Raw genomic sequence first — 21481 nt, 5'->3', positions numbered from 1 at the left:
AAATTTGTATTCTAATCTCCAAAACTGGGCCCTGTTACAATTACATATCTAACATTGAAGATTTAAGTTTTTCGTAGTCATCAGTTAGGCCAGCCATGATTGCTAAAAAGCCTTGAGCAAAATGGAAGCAAAGAGAGCTGTCTCCAAGAGGAGGTGCATAAGATGACTGAAAGTGATATTGCAACGGACTTGAACTGAATTCGCATGTTAGATCTCGGCAATTAATGCTGACTAAATAAGAGGTTGGTAGTTCTACTTGCAGTGATGTTACATTTTACAATTCATCTGACTTGCTGTTTATATAAGTAATCCCCAGTTCTCTTTTGACTTTGGCCCCCAGCTTTTTCGAAACTTCATGTATAATGTTTTACAACAGCACTTAAGCAAATCCAAAATCTCTCTTTCTGACAATGGCTTTGTTTGTGTATTTAAATGCTGACTTAAGTGGCGAGAAAGAGCCTGATTATAGTTCGAACTTTATGTTAACAAAACAATTTAGGGTGTGCGTATTCTTGTTTTGCAGAATTTTGAGTATTGGATCCAGGCAAGTCTTGGCACTAGGAGGTGATGCATTTGAGTTTCATCACTCATGTTTTCAAATCATGGGATAGAAAATATATGCAGTACGAAATCTGATAGAGAAAAAGTTGAGACAAGTGATATAAGGACATATACCATAGAGGCATGTGACGTCCCTAGTAGGACATGATTTTAACACTATAATAGCAACTTAGTTCTCCAGGTTGTGGATGACCACTGCACTTTATGATGCTATACCAAACTTCACCTCATTTCCTCATGCTGTAGAATCCCCAATAAAGAAGAGTGGCCAGGTATCAACTGTGAAAATTACTAACAAGGCATTGATTGGAATAAGTTTTCATTTCTCAAGTGTTTTATAGTTTGTTGAGTATGTAAATTTGTTCGTCTTCTTTAGCCTGGATTTTCATTTGCTACTAAATTTTGGTGGAGACATGGCGGATCCTGTCGGCAAGGCCAGGTAATACATGACTGCTCACCAACTAGAACAGAAAGCTCTTTTTCAATTGTATAGTATGGATTTCATTGTTCACCTCCACTCATGTTTTTGCTAAAGAGAAAGTAGATATAATGATTAATAGTATAGGACAACACTCTTTTCTACAAGAATCTTCATACTTTCAATGCTCCTCCATAATTAACTTTCTTTATATCATCTCCCTCCTTTTCCTCTCCACTTAATACTCTTCTTGATTGTTTTTGAATTTGAATCCCCCCTCCTCTCATCCATATCCATGTACGTGAGGTGAGTTCAGATATGATATTGAAATGAATATGTAATATACTTATTATTGTGGCCCTTGTTTGCTTCTTTGTATTTAGCAGAAACAAATTTTTTTCTTTCTTTCTCGAATTCTTTATGTTCTTCAATAATTGAGAAAGTTCACACAAAAAAGTGAGAAACTGTTCATAACAATATTATAGTGATCATTGAATATAGATTCTATGCTGATGTGCATGATAGTTTAATCTAAGTAGTCTTTTGGAGTATTGATATGTTCAAGTTTTTGCACATGGCTTGGGTAAAAGTTACGGTTAAATTTGGTTTTTTTTTTGTTACATGGTTAATTTTGGTTATTGATGATGGTTAGTGGAGGGGATTATATATATCCCAAAACCCTATTTTGTGATTTGTATTATACAGTGTTTATGATTTTAATCACATGAACTTCAACTATATGTATGATGGCTTATTATGACGGTGTTCGTACTCTAATCAATTCCATTCTCAATTCTAATCTAACCCATCTAACCACTGAGCTCTTCATCTCTGTTGCACCTAAATCCTGGGTCCTTCAGTCCTGAATTTAAATGACCGCGGCATGTACTTTCTCCAGTCTAATTACCTACAGACTGATTTATGGTGATTTACATGCTTCAACTTCAAAACGTACTCCTCTAAATTCATATGCTTGCTAATTCTCTCTATGTCGACGGGAACTCTTCCGGCAGAGTCAGAAAATCGGGAGTTTGAAACACTATTTTTATGTCCGTGACCAACCCTAATCTCTAAATTCGTCGGCATGATCTTCAATATTGATTCGATGTCGTCAAGTAAATACCAAAGACAAAGAAACGAAATTAGTGATGTGCAACCCATCAAATCTCTCATCTAATACCAGTATAGTCATGATTTATGATCATTACCAAAACATTGCATACTCCCTCTAATAATTAATATTCCTCTCCAACAAGTTGATTATTACACTTTTCTTGTACGGGTCATGGTTGGCCACCTAAACGTATTATTGTACTACAGTTTTTCATTTTTGGGGCAAAACCAGACTTCAATTGGTCCACGGTTAGTGAGTGCTACGACTTTATAAAAGAGGATGTGATCTACCAGTTTTGCTTGTGGTAGAGTTTCTACGTTGCTTAATTATTACTGTTAGGTTTACTTTTGCTTGCTTAACGGAGAGCTCAGTGTTTGGAATCAACAACATTTTCCCCAATTAAAGGGTCTATACCCTAGTCAAGACTTTTTTTCTTTCTTTTCAAACATAGAAAGAAACATTACGAGAACAAATTTCTTGAGATTTCTTAAAAGGTATTATATCAAATTTTACATGTTTCCTTTTTTTTTTTTAAGACAAAACAATTTTATAACTTTTTATGTGGACTGAATAACAATTTCATACTCTTCTGTTGTGACAAAGAAACAGATAAAAAGATCATGAGCAAAAACTCAAAGCTAGCAAGCGACATAGAATAATTTTTTTAATAATAAGCTCAATTATTTCTAAAAATTGCATATTCTACGACTTATACAAACATAACTATAAGCAACAAACTATCTAAACTTGCTCTTTGCCCTTCCTACGAGGGCCTCTAATGTGACATGGAGCTTGGAGACGTAGATCATCCCCGATTGTAACTTCCTTCTACTCTTGGGGTTTATTCTTGGAGCCATACGGCCGACCCTCTTCTTCTTGACTTCATCACTGGACTGCCCAACTTGTTAAGGCGCCAACGCACTACTTCCATATTCTACTAGACCAAAAAGTTTAGCCATGAGCTTTATCCCTCGCACCTTCAACCTCTTAGGAGAGTTGTGTGTCCTATCATTTAATAGCAGCAACTTTAGTTTCTTTGGCGACGACGATGCAACTTTCAATTGTGCCATATTCACATTAATCAAAGGAGGTTCAAGTTGTGGCTCAGTGAGCACAGATGCCTTAGAAGTCTCCCCTTCCTCATGGCACTGAATGGTTGGCCGATGCAACTTAGGTTTAGGAGCAAAGAGGTTTTGCGCAACTGAAGGCAAAGGGGAGACATTCCCAGCCTTGAAACGAAATAGACCTTCTGGAAGACCAACCTGAGGTAGCTTGGGCAAATAAGGCACTCCACTGGAACTCGACGCTACATCTGAGCCAGAGATAGGGTTAGGGCTCCTAAGCTTGAAGCAATGGCCACCTTCATGGTAGATAACATCAAAGTGCTTACAAACACCATGAAGATGCTCAAAATCAAAATCAATTTCCTTAATCATCCCTGTAGTAATATTTAAAGTATTCTTCTTGAAGAAAGATTTGTAAAGGCCCCAAAAAATCCTAACCTTTTGGTGATAAGTATATGTACATGTCATCATCCATGCGCACATACGAACCTACAACAAACGCAACGTTCTTGGTGTGCTTCTCTATCTCCAGTGCGGGCAGGATGCCCTGCAACCTCACCCATAAATACAACTTGTTCATCAGAATAGACGAAAGAGATTGCAGTCCATCATACTCCTCCACACGCATAGGGGGCCTAACGATAATACCAAGGACCTCCCAAAAAACCGAATTGCAATCATTTGCCATATCAAATTTAAACACAAAGAGCGAAGGTCTGCGCGCTTGAACCCTAAAATCCCCACAAAGTTTCCAAACCCAATGAAATGTACTTTGCAGATCTTTAACATCCACCAGATTGGTGGTCAGAGTTTTGGCCAAGAGAAAAGTGTTGGTTTCGATCGGGGATCCTCCAAAAGATTTATGAATGATACATCAATAACATCAATAACCCTAAGCCATAGATTGTGCAAAGTTAGCAGTGACTTCCTCAAGAGCTGTCATGGTGATTGATGAAAGAGAATGAATGTGTGAGGAGGCAGGATGGTAGAACTAGGTTAAATAGGGGTAGGGTTTGCAAAACCCTAACGGGAGCGGCTACTAGGGTTTCCAGCATAATAGTAGAAATGTCGACTAAGAATACAGGAAAAAAGATTCACTCACATGTTTCCTATTTGGTTACATACTAATATGAACAATATTATAACCCAACGCGGTAAACTTGAAGTCTTGAACCGCTACCGACCTACCGTATAAGCTTTTTCGGAAAATATGCCACTCATTTGTTATCATAAGGTCTATACTCTAGGACTTGACATCAGTAATTCTAGAATGTCACCCATTTCTCTAACACTTGCCCTTCTTTCATCGATGTGCTTCATCATATTACATTAGCAGAAGATGATTGTGTCTATAATCCTTGCCAGATGAAAGATGAGCAGAAGATAATCGTGGCAAATTACAAATATGCTCCTGCATCAAGGGCTAAACTATCTGTATAAAGGGGCCATGGAAACAGTTTAGCCCCAATAATCCTACTCGGGCCAGTTCAACAACCCAATAAGCCTGCAATCAATTAGTATGTGCTGCTAGCATCAATGCAAAATCATGAAAACACAGAAGCTCTGAAAAAGAATTACCAAACTTATTTACAGCTCTATAGAATGAGACTGCAAAGCATCATCCACATGGTGGAACCAAGGACCATGCTCATCACAGAAGAAATGTAATTGAGAATTGATCCTAACCAGCATTGGCCAAAATTTTACTTTAGACAGATCGATTGCCATAACTAGGTCCTATATGAAATCCCTAACATATCTCTGTAGCTTTGAGTTTAGCCCAAAAGGTATTTAGATGGTAACTTTACACAAAGGGCATGGGCATATTTAGTCAACATTGAGTTTGGCGCTGGATGCCTCCAAGAGCCCATTGCGTATCTGATCACTGATATCTCTGATGTGGCCAGGACCATGAGGTAAGAAGACTGTGGTGTTCTTTGAATTGTTTCCCAGGTCTTTGATTGTATCAAAGTACTGTGTGACCATGATAAGATCCATCACCTCCTTTGATGATGTGCCTTCCACCTTGTGTGAGAAATTTAAGATGTTCTCCCTCAAGCCATCCGTGATTGCCTGCCTCTGCCTGGCAACACCAACTCCTCCAAGGTACTTAGCCTCAGCATCAGCTTCTGCCCTTTTGACCAGAAGCACCTTCTCGGCCTCCCCTTTGTACACATTAGCAAGCTGGAGCCTTTGAGCTGCAGTATTAATGTTTTTCCATTTAGTAAAAATATAAAAACACACTTGAGCCTACAGGCTAGACTCCAAGAAAGTAACATATATACATGTCACCAAACCACTGAATGAGAAATTTGACTTGTGGGAGCTGACAGAAGGCAGAGAGTTTCTATAGACAAACTTAGGAAAAAATAATGGCATTTCAATAATAGCATACTGGTATAAGACTACATATTAAAAATAAAAGCCAAACATGTTATCAGGAATCACTCTTCAGATGGCTGGGCATTAAACACTTGAAGAGACCACACAGAAAATAGAAATATACATAACTGACCAAACATACAAGTTTAATAACACTATCTCAGAATCGAGCCCCGAAAAACAACTGTCAGAACGACTTGATATTATACGCTGATGAAGTCAAAGAATAGAACACATACCTGCATTGATTTCATTCATCGCCTTGCGTACAGAAGCATCTGGAATGATGTCTACCATCAGCATGTGCTCGATACTGTATCCATACTCTTTCATAACCTGATCAACAAATTCATCATATCATGTTATAAGCCCTAAAGATCATGTGACATTTATAATGCTCCAATTCAGATACAAGAAGAAAACACAATGCTCAAACTATGAAGCAAGAGGCAACAGTTTCAATGAGGTCTTTATTAATTCATTGGCATTGTGAACAATAAGGTACTCTTAATACTATTAACAAACACCAAATTTTGGTAAAGTACAGTAAATATTGATCGCGATAATGCCATATGTTGCTATTACCAATTATAGCACTCAGGACTCAAAACTCACATTCAATAAGCCTCGGAAATCAAATCAAGAAACCAACCAAAGCATTCAATCTTACCTTCCCGAGTTCCTCCATCACAGATTTAGCAACCTCACCCTTCTGTTCAAACACTTCATCCAATGTCATTCTCGGCACCAGAGCCCTAACAACTACAAATACATCAACCAAACCCCATTAAATTACACACCGATATCCAACACGAAAACCAAAACCTCAAGTAAAAGAAAATCCAGAATGCCGTTACCATCAAACACATAAGCCTGAATCTGCTCCTTCGGGTTTTGCAGCTCGTAAAAAGCATCATCAGCGTGCTGCTTCACCACCCGGTACTGAATGCAGCACACCAGGTGCACAAACACATTATCCTGCCAAAAAATTTCGACAGAAAAAAACCCTAATTTCAATTCTCCAATGTTAAAACAAACAATCACTAACCAAAAACCCTAATTTTTCTCACATTTCATAAACACAAAACAGTAAACCGCGCCCTAAAAACTTTCTCACATTTCATAATCACAAACAGTAAAAAAAGCGGGGTAAATAAGAAGAAGAGGATAAAGAAGAGGGAGGGGACCTTGGTCTTGGTCTCGATTTTGACGTCGAGGGATTGGATTCTGGTGGAGAGGATTCCGGCGACCCATTGACCGTCGCAGGGGTTGAGGAAGTGGAAGCCGGGCTCGGCGAGGTGCTGGAAGCGGCCCCACCTCTCGATGACGCCGATGCTGGCTTGGTCGATGCACGCGCATAAGCAGCAGCAAGAGTTTCCCATGTTCTCGGTGAAGCTCAAATTCAAGGTCTCTCTGGTTTTAGGGTTTAGGTGTGGATTTGGGAACTGTGGGAGAATGAATTGGAATTGGGAGTAGAAAAATGATCGTCGTCATGAGACGATGACTATTTCTAAGTCACGAGATTGAGATGACCGGCTTTGCGCGGTTGGGCTTTTTTGGGCTGGCCCGAATACAGAAGTTGATTCTGATCTGTGGGAGACAGGCCTGGCTAAGCACGCGTAACCACGTCATCAAACCCAAGGATTTTTGAGCCCCAACATTTTTCTTCTCATCGAATATCTCCACTACTATAATCGGAAGCGTGAGTTTAGTGTCAATAACTTCACTATTTTTTTGACTTTCCTATAATACCCATGCAGAGACTGAAATATATTTAGAAATAAAAATGTACAATGGGGTAATATGGTAAACTATTAGAAGATATATCAGAAATATCTACTTCTCTCTTCTGTGAAATCGTGGGAGACTAATACATGGAGCGGGGTGCGAGAAAAAAAAAACTATTGCACAGGATCTCAGTACGAGAGAGGCTATAGAACGGAAGCTAGGTATAATGTCAGAGGTTATGGTGATAGATATGGGTTGCTTGGACCGAACCCAAAATCAATTAAATGTAGAATCAGTCTTGACTCTTGACGAAGGTGAGGTTGTCGAATTGTGATCGAGTATCTTGGGTTTGATATCTATTGATTTGGTTTTTGTATGTTTGATATCATGGGTTTTCTTTCAATTTTTTAGGGAAATGAATTGCCTTTTGAAGTAGGGGAAACACAAACAAACCGCATACCTGTAAGGTATTCAGACCAAATTTGTTGTTTTTGTTTGTGTATTGTTGTTGTTTCTTTTGGTAACCCAATTCTTTGACGCTGCAACTACAACAATGAGTCATTCTTATGGTGTGAGAAGTTAATATAGTAATCGACTAATCATAGATGTAGAAGGCATGCGGAGGTATGTATGACTTTTTGGGAATAGTGGAAGGAGAGGAAATAACATAAGGGTGGGGGAGGTGAGACAGAACAGGGAAATTCTATGATGCAGCGCTGCATGCGTGCAGGGCCTGTAATCCATCATTCATACATTTCACGTACCTCACGTGCATTTTAAGACCCCCTCTATCCACCGTTGAATTTGGTATGTATGGTATGCAGCGCTGCACCATAGACGAATCCAGACATGGGGGAAGAGAAGAAAAGAACTTTTTTAAGAGGAAGAAAGGGAAGAGAGAGAGAGAAGAGGACAAAATGAGAAGAAAGAAGTTGAACAAGGGATAAGAGGAAGAGAGGGAATAGAGAAAGGAGAACAAAAGTGAGAGGGAAAATAAAAGATGAATGAAAAGAACTTATTATTGTTTGCATTTCGTACGGAGAGGATGCTAAATAAGTTCTCTGATATAGTTGTCAGGACTAAATTGTTGTTACTGTTTGTGTACTTCTGATGTCTTTCAAAGTATCCAAATTCTTTGACATTGCAAGTATAACTGTATAACTGCAATGAGTCATGCTTATGGTGTAAGGAGTCAATATTACAATCGTATACAGTTGTAATGAGGCCAAATAAGTTATGTGATATATAGAGGTATGTTTATGTCGCACACTCGCTTAAGTGCGTAGTAGTTGTTCGTCATGTCATGGTGATAAAAACTCTTTTGATCATACTTCAGAAGACCATAGTTCAATTCTTTATAGTTAAAAGGGTAGATTACTCTTCTTTCAATTCACAGTTCATGGAAGTAAATTTCTATCAACTCGATTGGCAATGCTACAGTTTCGATTTGGTTTCTGAATTTTAAACTTTTCTTACCTTTAGGTTAGCACTTTCCTTTGTAGCACACAACCATCAATCGTCTTTGCATTTTCTTTTAAGTTCCATAAGTTTCAATATACAACTACATACTGCATCAAATTCGTATATTTTGAATTTACACATTGGGAAAATAATATATGGTATCTTAGTTTAGAGGTTTTGACTCTGGACTTTTAATTCTTTTACATATTCATATGAAGAGTAATTGAAGACGAAAAATGAACAACGTAACCTGGCATTGTGAAAAACTCTAGCTACAGTATATCATGCTGAATGACTATAGCCTATAGTGTATTGTTGTATGATAAATTGATAATCATGCTGTATAATCTAATTTAGGCAGGATTATTTGTTTCTTATTTTTTTCCCATCATTCATTTGTATAGCATATTATGCCTAGTGCCTATTTTTTGTGGCTGATAAAGGCTTCTTTATACAATTTAATTTTTTATACAATTGAGCAACGGAAAGTTTATCCCCACAAGAGACTTTCATGATGGTCGATTTGTTTGTTATACGAAAGTATTAGACTTGAAATATGAGAGACTTTTGTATGCAATTTTTTTCCCTCATGAAACTGACTAAAATTTTTTAGAATAGTAAATTATAAACCAAACTTATTCACGTTTAGAAAACATAACACGCCCGATGAGAACTCAAATTCTAACGCGCGAGCGCGACCTTTTGCACATGCATAGCTCGGGCATGAAGGCTAGTTCTAATAAATAAAAGGCTGTTCCGGGAGAATTACTATTCTACCCTTGTGTGTGTCTTAGCCTAATAGGTTTCCTGTTAGGAGATAGATTAGCATCTCTGTAATAGATTAGGACTCCGAATCCTACGGGATTGTGGTTTTGTAATGCCTATATATAGGCCCCCATATCATTCAATAATACACGAATATTTCATCCTCCAACACGTTATCAGCACGTTGCTCTAAAACCCTGAACTTTTAGAGCCCTTGGAATTTTTTTTTCTTCTCTTCCTCCGCCGGCACCGCCGCCCCTGCAGCCGCTGCACCGCTGCCCCTGCCCATCGCAGCCGCCGTCGCATTGCTGCTGCCGCACGCAGCCCCTGCATGCTGCTCCTGCAGCCCCGCGCGCCGCCCCTGCATGCTGCCCCCGCAGCCCCTGCAGCCCCGCGCGCTGCCCCTGCACGATGCCCCCGCAGCCCCGCGCGCTGCCCCTGCACGCTGCCCCCGCAGCCCCGCACGCTGCCCTGCCCTGCAGCCCCTGCGACCCCCCTGCAGACCCTGCGACCCCCCTGCTGCCCCTGCACGCAGCCTCCGCAGCCCCGCAGGGTATCCTCCGCATTCGCTCCGCAAAAACATCTTTTTCCCCGACAAACCCCGCATCAGAGGATTCAAAATTGCTCCTCCCGCATATATACGCAATGAACGCGAACTGCACAAGCAAACTCTTCGCTCAAGAGAAGCTACTCCCGTCTTCTCTACCCTTTTAGGCCTTTAAACTATTTCTCTTTTTTTTTCCTTTTTCTTTTCCTATTGCTTATTAAATCATTTATTTGCACGTTTTCGTTTTCTAACTCTGTTTCGCGTGCTTGCATAGGAAAAGTGATCACTCGTCGTACTATGGTGATGACATTCATGCCGAGATGGACGATACTTTTGCCATCTACATACGATTCCGATCGTATCCTCCCAAGATTTTTATGTCATCGGACGAAGATCGAAAAGGAATTCAACAAGCAACTTCATGCATGACGATCGATTTGCAGAGCAATTTACTTATATGCGGTCTATTTGGCAGACCAACAAGTATGTTTTTTCTTAAAGTTGCTGCTTTTGAACATATATATATAAATTATCGGGCGATATTAGCCTTTTTCATGTCTTCTTTTCCGGCCTTTCTTATAACGCCGATGAGACCTAAGAGGGATATGATTCCCCTCTTGGTCGACGTTTTTCGTGTGACGGTCCTGGGGGAGTCACGTTATTATTTAAAAAGGAAGATATCGATTTCGTGTGGTCGCCTGAGTGCACCGCTGTTTTGGGTGCGATCATGAGAATCGCCGATATGCATCGATTATTTTGTGACCATATACATCACAACCCTTCTAATTCCGGTTACATACTTGAATAGTTTCGATTATTCGAAACCTATACAACCCTCGTTTCTTATGGATGCGTCGCCATCGCGACTGTTATTTGAATGTTTGAGTTTTCTTAAACTCATGTCTATAAACGATAATCCCAAGGTCTACGTACTCATTTATTTGAGTTGATTCATTACTCTGATGCAGCACTATTTGCTGACAAAAGATCCCAAAAATAAAGAATTCTATGGGACACACTTAACAGTGATTTAATGAACGTCTATGACGTTGTATTATCAGAGTTAACCTTGATGTATACTCCACATCAAAGAAACACATGTCATTTTTGGCACATGTATCTATTTCTGGAGGGAATTTTGGAGATGGAAACGTAACATTCTTCCATTCTCAAGTAAGCACATTTTTGAGCCTCAGGCTAAAGCTCCGCCCAATCCGATATGCAAGATTTTGTTGCTACGGACTTTTGATTAGTCAATCTATTTTGACTATGTTTTCTGCTTACTATTTTTCAAGTATGACGTTGGCATTGCCATGATTATTGCTCGACTTTATCCTAAGTCGTCTACTGGAATTGGAAGCTTGTTTGTGTTGTATTAAATATTGGCATATTCTATAAAAATTCTCGTCTTTCTTGGACTCGTGAGAATTTTATTTGCCTTGGCTTAGCATGCATGGTCAACGTTTGCAACTCACGTGGTTTTTAAATTGGCCGCTTTTGGGTTACATGGGACCCCAATAGCACTACATTGTGATTTTGGACTTTGAAATTTAGAAAACGGACCTCGGAACGTCAAAATTGACGTCGTTTTTCCCGGTTATTGTTCCGGCGTTTCCGGAACGTTTTTTGACGTTTTACCGGCGTATTCGCCGCCTTCCGGCCATATTCCGGCGTTTCCGGCACCGCCATCCTGTTCCGGACGGCGTTCCCTGTCGGACCTGAAGTTACGGCCTCCATACCGGCCAGGTCCGGCCACCGCCGGCCGGATTTCCGGCAATCGGTGCCGCCGGCTTCCGACGAGTTTTTCCGACGTTTTTTTTTTCGTCGTTTCTCGTCATTTTTCCGGCATATTTCCAGCAGTTTTTACTGCCACGTTTTCCGAGTCCAAATTTCACCCGGTTTTGAGTTATTTTGACATGGTTTTCCGGTTAATTTTCCGGTTTTCTCCAAGTCGTTTCATAGCTCAAATGATTTTATTATTATTGGTGACCACCCGCACCAATTGGATGGTCTTTACCACCCAAATTGTTTGGTATTCAACTGCTCTAATACCATGTTTTTCCAACTCTTAAGTTGAAGAATGTAGTTCTATTGCCATGTGATACATTCGATGGGATTGCCATTTGTTTCAATCCCCTCTCTTACAATATCCTACGGCGTATTGTGTAGAGAAGTTCACCGCGTCGTTGACTCTCTTAATCTTCATTTTGAGAATGTCCCGCCGTGAAATCGAGTGTCTTGCTAATTGCGTAACCACCCACACTGTCCTACGGCGCAGGTAGTTGTTTTACGGATCTCGTGCGGAGATTGTGTTCTATATCTTCGTGCCTTGCTAAGTTTTAAAGGCCATACATGCCAATGATGGATTTTCATCTTGATATTTGTGTTAAGAATGGAGAGGAATAAATCTGTCAGATTTCATTGACAGTATCTTTTTCAAGCTTCGACAGTAGCTTTGTTAGCCTGTAGACATCGTTTTGCTTGCCTGCAGCAGTAGCTTTATGTAACTCAAGATTCTTTGAATCATGGGTTCGGTTTTACTGTCTTCTCGGTTTTGACATGATCGTTTTTTGGTCATTTTGAACAAGATATGATGATTCGAGTTCTTTGAAATTCACATTATCATCTATTTTTCATGTTCACGAAGCGATTGGAGGACCACCTCACCCATGCTCCACACGGTGAGGCCGAGCCTATCCGTGCCATGCACGGTGAGGCCGAGCCTGCCTATTTCGGCGGCTCCATGGCATTAAGGCCGTCGGTGGCGGCATCCCCTCCTTCACAGGAGCTTGTGATGCCTCCCGTGTCTTCTAATGCCTCCATGACAATCTCTTATGTCAATCGCTCATTTTGCAAAGCTTGGTCTTTTGCTAGATTTCAAGGAAGTCCTTATTTGCTAAGGCTCCAACCGAGAACATTCCATTCTTACAAAGTATTTAAGGTGACATTAGTGGACCCTATCCAACCGAATACGGACATTTTTCGGTATTTTTATGGCATAGGTTAAGAGCATCGACGCGTTGGTCACACGTCGCTTTGCTTTCCACAAGAAACGCTGCATTCGCTAAAGTTTTTAGCTATGATCATCATACTAAGGGCTCACCACCCTTCCTATCCTCTCAAATCTATTTGAATGGATACCATTGGAGAGTTCACCTCCACGACTTTGATGATTTCGTTTTGCATATCTACTAGGATCGTCGTTGAACATATTATTCCTCATGTTCATTCACCGCACGATCTAGCAGAGCTCGGACTTGGTTATGGGTACTAACCTGCCGATTTTTGCATGGAGATATGTAATGATGTTGCATGCAGCGACACTTATTCGTTTCAGACCCACAACTTGCCAAGCGTTTAGTGCGTACCAGATGGTTACTGGATACGATCCCAACGTTCTTTTCCTTAAACGCCTATTTGGTTAAAGTTATTTATGTGCCTCTATTGTAGTTATCTCAATGGGTCTACTTGAAACGATTAAGTATTCTGGTTGGTTATGATTTATGAATCACCAACACTTGTCCGCTATTTCCAATCTACAACCGTTGATCTCTATCCTGCGATATTAGCAGACGGTCACTTTGATGAGACATATTTCCCGTCGTTAGGGGGAGATATGGAATGCTCCCATTCTGGTTTTAACGCCAGGAATTGACGTGGTGTGGCACTATGTCTCATTAAGATCCCGCACTACTCAAAGTGAGTAAATGTGCAACGCATTATCGACCTCCAGAAAGTCAAACATTCGATGCTCAATGACTTTACCGATATTGCGAAAGTGACGAGATCGCACATAAATGCTGTGATGTGCCGGTAAGGTTGGAACTCTCAAAATATGAGAGAATTTCATATGACCTGGTCCTAGCATCGTTGGCACCATCTCTGACAGTGGGAAGGAAGCCGGCGATGGCACCATCGTACGCTGTGGTGTTGTCGGCGCCCGTGGCATTGCACCACAAAACAGGGGCGGCAAACGCAAAGATGGACTAGTAAGGGTCATAGCTTCGGTCTTGGCTCCTGCCTAGATGAGGGGGAGACCATTATTCTCTAGAATCAAATCTAGAAAGAAGCGAAGTGCGTAGGCACAAGTATTTCGCCCATCATCAAGAGATATCCTCTAAACATGTGTATCAACTAAGTTTCTGTGGGACGCTACAGACTCATTTTGTTGATATTAGAGAAGAATAGAACTCTCACGAATTAATCGTATACAACGCGCGCGTGTGTTTAATGTATTGATCTCCCATGATTGATGATGTATTCGCTTATGCTCTTATTCCGTTGTAAAGCATCAACGATGAGCAACTTGACCGAAGTGGAAAGAATCAATACATGCTGAACTAGACTTGTTATGTTGGTCGTTGTTCGTAAGTGTAATGAGAAAGATGAAGTCATGCGATATACGCAGGACTTATGGCGCAAATATTGTCTCATTATCCTAGTATTGACTACGATGAGTTATATTCTCTCGTTATGGACATAATTGCTTTCCGCTACTTGATCAGTAGTAGTGTCCATGAAAACTGATTTGCAGCATATGATAGTGGTCATTGCATATCTGTAAAGGGATCTTGACGCAGATATGAGAGTGCCCGAGGGACTTTAAATGCCTCCAGACCACGGAGAGCTTATGTAATCAGATTGCGACGTTCGAGAGAACGTAGTACAATCGGTTGCAAGAACTCATACCCATATGTGTTCATATGAAGCTAATTCTTGATTCTCTATTCCGTCTAAGTATAGATGATGAAGAGATTCAATGAGCTATACATTCATGCATGCTAGTGTTGTTGGGACACTATTGCCTTCATTATGACGTGATTAACTATGCGCCTATGCATTGTCATTGGACTTGCATTGCTTCTTTGACATGGGTTTAGTTATACACTTAGTGAACCAACACAAATCCTATCCACACCAACGCCGCCAGCAGCTCCAGCAACATCAACGTATGCCTTGGTGTAGCAGTCGACACTGGTAGCGTAGAGGATGCGTACGGTTCCGTTTTGGACCAAAATCAGTCCTTCATTGGTCTATTCCCCCGTTCTTTTGTGAAAGACACATTGAATGTGACAAATCAGAATCTGTCCAGTTTCGTAGGTCAACTTCAACGAGACCTACAGGACAGCTCACTCGATGAAATATGGTGAAATTGGTACCGTTGGAAAGGTCTATGTGTCTACTTTCCAGGGACGCCAACCATTCGTTCATAGCTATCATATTGAGTGAGTTATGGCCGTTTTAGCAAAATAGGACAGTTCTGTCCGGAAATTTGCAAGTCAGTCAAATTCGACAGAGCATTGTGAACTGCTCCGGTCGGATGAGGTTGTGAACCTTATGTCACTGGAAATCCACGGGTGTCTACTTTTCAGAACATTTTACGGTTCGCTGATACCTATTTTGACGAAGAAGTTATGGCCGTTTAAGTGAGTGAATGTCATTTTATCCGAGAATCTGATTTTCATTGCAAACTCTTGTTTTGAGTTGTTATGCAATCTTGTTTCCTAAGATCTAAGTTTGGCTAAGTATAGCATGAATGATCCAAGGATGTGTGGCTAGATTAATGATTAATCATTGGCCCAAGACTACGTTTGAGAAGCATGTAATGAACGTTGTATACGTTGTTCTTTGTACTCCATGATTATGGCACTAATCAGGGGGAGTTGTTTCGTAGACTTCAGGGGGAGTCTACCTCACATGATGCTATCAAATGTAGACGGTGCGTTGTGCTCTTTTTCCCTTCGATCAAGCTTTTGTTTTTACCCAAGAGGTTTTTGTTTTGCTTGACAAGGTTTTTACCGAGGCAACGATGTGTGCACCATGCAACCTAGGCATGCGACACAAGGGGGAATGTTCCGGGAGAATTACTATTCTACCCTTGTGTGTGTCTTAGCCTAATAGGTTTCCTGTTAGGAGATAGATTAGCATCTCTGTAATAGATTAGGACTCCGAATCCTACGGGATTGTGGTTTTGTAATGCCTATATATAGGCCCCCATATCATTCAATAATACACGAATATTTCATCCTCCAACAAAGGCAAAATTTTAATAAGAGTACATTAGGTTTGAGTCATTGAGAATTAAGATGGCTTTACTTCTTAGACAATCACAATGGTGCATGAGGTTACAAACTCGCCCTAAATTCAGTACATAGTGCCAATTGGTCCGTTAATTTGAATGTTTCCCGTCTAATTGCTAAGGGCAAAATCGCATCTTCAAGATGATTGTTGCAAACTTGCAATACACACAAAAGTTTCCCTATTCCCAGAATCCCAGTAATCATATCCTCCCACCCAGTATCAACAACTTATCTTTTCCAGTCCACCATTGCCCCCATTACCACATGATCATGACTCTCGGTTAAGCCGCCATAACCCACTCAAAATATATAAGAACGAATTCATCTCTTCTTACACTCTCTAGTACTTAAATAATATTTGGGCTATGATTCTCTTGTCGAATGTCTGGCCATTTTCATCATTGTTTCCGACTCTCCAAGTGAGTATCTTAGTCAATCGGGTTGGCAGCCTCGATTGAATTGAAGCTCTCTATCTTAAGACACACATGGCTGCATTTGGGTTGCCGAAGTGGAGATCGAACCTGTTACCAGGTCAAAGTTGCAAGAGAGGAAGAGGAGGAAGAAAACACAAAAGTTTCCTGGGTTCATGACTTCTCGGGTTTTTGGTGAAAGAGAGGAAGAGGAAAATTAGTTTGGGGTTTTTAAATATTAATGATTGAATAATGGAGGATGGTGGCTCGGACGGGCCGGGGAGGAAGAGAAAAGAGATAGGAATCATAGGATTGAACAATTCAAATGAAGGGTGGCCGGAGATGAAGAGATGGTCAAGTTCTGAATAGCCCTTCCAATAAATATATAATTACATGACACTAACGGTGTTTCTAACTGTGTGTAAACTTAAGATATATATTATAACCTCAGACACCATTACGCTGATTTAGTTAGTAAATTCACCTTAATTCTCAGTGGCTTTTATCTCTTTCTTAAAATTTTCTCTAAATAGAAATAGAATTCGAAATTCTTCTACATTAAAAAAAGAGAGATAATTTTCTCACTTTGAAGCAAAACAAGGTCACAAAATCCGCTAGGCGATAGTTGGGCGGTGGCATCGTTCTAGCACTTAGGTGCCAATCATGCCGTCTAGACGAGTTAGACACCTTTGTTTTAGTGAACTGTATATACCCAAAGTTCGAAAAACTCGCTAAGCATTAGCTGACTGTGGACATGCTTCTAGCGATCAGGCCTTAGTTTTGAACAATGCTTTGAAAGAATCAAAGTTCATGTATTTTATTAAGTACAAGTTTTATCACTTTATGAGAAAATGACGGAAGGTTGAGCCGAAATTAAGTGTTGAAGAGAGGAGAAAATGGGAATGCCAAAAATGGCTCGTCTAGAGCCGACACTATTCATTAGCTGATGAATAGTGGATTGGGAAATAGTATATAGGAAATTTGAAAAATCGTGATTCATCGGTGTGCAAACAAGAGCATGAAAATTTATAATTTTTAGTGAAAGTATGAAGATTTTGAGTAGTGGGCACTTTTCTTTTTAACTAAACAAAATCATATTGATAAATAGGAATTTTGGGTCTTTTTAATGAAATTTTTTTAGTGCTCCCGGAGAACCACGTGACAATGTCAAGTGGTCCTCCTCACATGTTATATTTTGACACATGAATTTATTAATTATAATTTTACATATTTTTATTATTTGTGAAATGACTTTTATAAGTATTGATAATATTGAACTCGAATTTCGGGTTTAAGGTTTTAGAGTATATGGTTTAGAGTTTAGAAAGAAACCCAAAATAGTTTTTGATAAAATAATTTAAATATAATTTTATAATTAAATTCTAAGTGTCAAATGGTGATTGAAATAGAGTATCATTGAACATTACTACGTGGTTCTCCCGGAAGACTAAAAAATTCCTTCTTTTTAACCTCCAACAACATATTACCATGGAAAGAATATTGCCCTTGTAGTGAAAAAAAAATTGAGAAGAAATTAGTCAAGTATGCCAAACTAAAACTCCAAAACATACCATTGAAAGCTTCTAGTTTCGTGATCGATGTGCTTTCATGCATATGCAATTATACATGAACCAAAATACATAGAAGTCACATAAAGTTTCATGTACCATTTGAGCTTGTACATTATCATGCATGCTACATGAAATTAATACACAAAATATGGGCACGTACAAAACACACCAATGCCACTCCATACTCTATCCAGTCTTACTCGTACGTAAGAATACATCCATTTACCAAATAACAACGAATCCTTCTCATTTCTCTCGCTCAAATTCATCTACGATAACAACACTACATGAGACACGGTAGAATGAAGGTGCCCAATAATGTAGCTAGACCTGGCAATTGGGCGGGCTCGTGCGTGTTTTTGGCGGGCCGTGCTCTTAACGGGCTGGCACGCTAAAAACCCGTTTATGTTAACGGGTTAAGCGGGTTAAGCACGACGGGTTTCCGTGCTACCCGTTGGAACCCGTCAACCCGCGAATTTTTTTTTTTTTAGAAATTCGACATAATTTGATTTTTTTTATTTTTTTAAATTCTTTCTATAATTCTAACAATTCTTTGAGAATAATTTTTTTATTTATTTATGATTTTTTTATTATTTTGGAGTCCTCAATTTTTTAAAGATTCATCCCTAATGGTCTCATAGAAATAATCAAAATAACATTATAAATTGTGCTACTTGTTCGAATTCAAGTACATATTTTTACGTGCAACATCAAACTAATTGAAAATATGTAAGATACATTGCAATTAACCTTGTTCGAATTTAAGTGCCTATTTATAAGTGCAACAACAAACTAATTGAGAATTGCAATTAACCTTGTTCAAATTCAAGTGCCTATTTATAAGTGCCTATTTATAAGTGCAACAACAAACTAATTGAGAACATGAAAAATAAACTGCAAACTAATATGTCTTATCCCCATATTTCACATCAATGCCATGTTTTCTTTCAAGTGAAGCTCTCTTCTTCCTCTATTCGATCATGCATTCTCAAACCCAATATGTCTTCGGAAAAATCGTCCACCTCAACCATCTTCTTTTCTGAAATATTATAAATAATAATTATAAATATAACATAAAAGTCAAACTAGTGAAATCAAACTAAATTATTTTCTATTTACCTTTCTTCTTCCCGAAAATCCAATCCCGAGTACATAACAAAGCTTGTACTGTCTCAGGCAACAAAGAGCTCCGATACTCATCTAGAACTCGACCACCAATGCTAAAAGCCGACTCAGATGCAACAGTGGAGACAGGAATAGTCAACACATCACGAGCCATCTGAGACAGGATTGGGTATCAGTGTCGCTCCATCTTCCACCAAGCAAGTACATCCAAGTCTACCAAATTATCGAGTCTTACTTCATCCAAATACTTGTTCAGTTCAGTCTTCAAACTCGAATTCTGACCGCTCTTGTAACGGGCATCAAATTCCTGCAATAGAGCAATTTGGCGTTTAATACTCTAAGAAAATCATACTAACCAAGAATAGTCTCAAAATAATTAAATTAATTAGTTACCTGAAGTATACAAGGCTTCCCTTGTATTTGAGACGAGCTCTCATGAATATGGTAACTAGAACTTTGGTGAGTGGAGGTTTCTTTGTAGGCACCAAACAAAGAAGATAGAGTGTCAGTAAAAACCTTCAATTGTGAAGATTCTCGACCATAGAGCTTTTCATAAGCCCATTCAACAAACTCCATCTTAAACCGAGGATCCATCACCACTGCAATCCCCAAAATCAGGCTATAATCTGACCAATATTTCTTAAACTTCAAATCCATCTCTTTTCCCATCCGGCTTAGAAAAGAATCTTCACTTGCAATGGCTTCTTGTATACTGTGCTGAACAACTAACACCTTCGGGAAAAATAAGTTTGATGTAGGGTACTTTGTTCCAGAAAACAACACTGTTACTTCATAAAATTCCCCTAGAAACTTATTTATCTTCTCAATCTTGTCCCACTCCTCATCTGAAGGACACCACTTGAAAGAACTGTCACTTACTGCCAAGTTCATCAATGCACTACGATAGTAGAGAGCACCATCAAGCATCAAATAGGTTGAATTCCACCTTGTTGGCATATCTTGTCTCAATCCCCTTCTGCTTCCTCCCAAATCAACTTGTGAAACATATTGTAGAAACCTTTGTTTTCTAACTTCTGAACCCTTTATATACTTGATGCCTTCTCGTATCTTTGTGACAGATGGGTGAATCTCTTTCAGTCCATCTTGAACTATCAAATTCAAGATGTGTGCACAACATCTGACATGAAAAAATTTGCCATCTACTAAAAGCAAGCCTATGAAATTCAACCTCATCTTTAGCTTCTCAACAAAAGAGTCATTGGCTGTTGCATTATCTAAGGTAATTGAAAACAACTTCTCTTCAATTCCCCACTCTCCAATCAAGGTAAATACCTTATCAGCTAATGCAACACCATTGTGAGGAGGAGGCATATGACAAAAATTAATAATTCTTTTTTCTAATCTCCATTCTGAATTCACAAAGTGTGCAGTAATAGTTAAATACCCATCAGTAACTACAGAGGTCCACAAATCAGCAGTCAAACTAATTCTTCCTTTAGCTGAACTCAACAAATTCTTAAGCTTCACTTTTTCACTATCATACGTCTTCAAGACATGAGCCTTAACAGTGTTTCTACTAGGGAGTGTAAGTTGAGGAGATATATATTGAAACACATCTCTAATGCCCTCATACTCAACAAAATTGAATGGCAAATCATGTCTAACAATTGCCTCAATCACCAACTCTCTGAATCTATCAATACTAAACGAATCAGAACGTGTGGAAGACTGTGGTGAGACAACATCACTAATACTACATTTATTATGGTGACGCAACATGCTACCCGTACCTGTTCCTGAGTCACATTTGAGTATAGTTCCGCACTTTTTGCATTTGGCACGTCTCCCTTGATCGGGACCCTCATCAAAATCCTCAAACGTTGTCCAAACCACAGATGTCCTTGCCCTCTTCTTCCTAGCTGCCATACCTCGCACTTCATTACTGCTTGGTAAACTAACTCCTACTTCTTCATTCATGGACAGATTCTGAGACTCATCATTCACACTCATCTACAAATCCAAAGTATAGACAGTTGTAAGAGTAAAATATAAAACATAGGACTGAAGCATAGCAAATAAATTTGATTCAACTATCATTATATTCAAAAGCATTGCTAACAAATCAGTTTGAAACAAATATCATTATATTCAAAAGCATAGCAAATTGGAACATAATGCAAATTGTAACTCTAATTATGTAATATGATATTTAAGCAGTGAGGGTAAAATAGAAGCAATTATGAAACATGGGGTACACGTACAATCAATGATCATCACAACCCTCCTATACATGT

The 21481-nt window shown here is 39.4% G+C and overlaps 3 protein-coding genes across 3 annotated transcripts in view; all 3 read right to left on the bottom strand.

Annotated features, from left to right (window-relative positions):
* Positions 1–867, bottom strand: part of LOC126804158 (embryo-specific protein ATS3B) — a 116573-nt gene extending 115706 nt beyond the window's left edge. Inside the window, exon 1 of the mRNA XM_050531935.1 lies at positions 864–867. The gene's annotated coding sequence lies outside the window, so the exon portion shown is untranslated. The remainder of the gene's footprint in view (positions 1–863) is intronic.
* A 3835-nt stretch (positions 868–4702) lies between these two features.
* Positions 4703–7011, bottom strand: LOC126802295 (hypersensitive-induced response protein 4). Its single transcript, XM_050529905.1, has 5 exons — positions 6727–7011; positions 6397–6517; positions 6210–6301; positions 5779–5875; positions 4703–5355 (listed from the first exon to the last, which is right to left on the bottom strand). The coding sequence occupies exons 1-5, from the start codon at positions 6919–6921 to the stop codon at positions 4985–4987; spliced, it is 876 nt and encodes a 291-aa protein (XP_050385862.1). The 5' UTR covers positions 6922–7011; the 3' UTR covers positions 4703–4984.
* Positions 7012–19048: 12037 nt separating this feature from the next.
* LOC126803815 (zinc finger BED domain-containing protein RICESLEEPER 2-like) lies at positions 19049–21197 on the bottom strand. Its single transcript, XM_050531547.1, has 4 exons — positions 19620–21197; positions 19462–19533; positions 19221–19380; positions 19049–19140 (listed from the first exon to the last, which is right to left on the bottom strand). Exons 1-4 carry the CDS (start codon positions 21195–21197, stop codon positions 19049–19051), a joined length of 1902 nt encoding a protein of 633 aa, XP_050387504.1.
* Between the last annotated feature and the right edge of the window lie 284 nt (positions 21198–21481).

This window comes from Argentina anserina, chromosome 7 (genome assembly GCF_933775445.1).
Source record: "Argentina anserina chromosome 7, drPotAnse1.1, whole genome shotgun sequence".
Lineage (NCBI taxonomy): Eukaryota > Viridiplantae > Streptophyta > Magnoliopsida > Rosales > Rosaceae > Argentina > Argentina anserina.
This window is presented reverse-complemented; position numbering and strand designations above follow the sequence as displayed.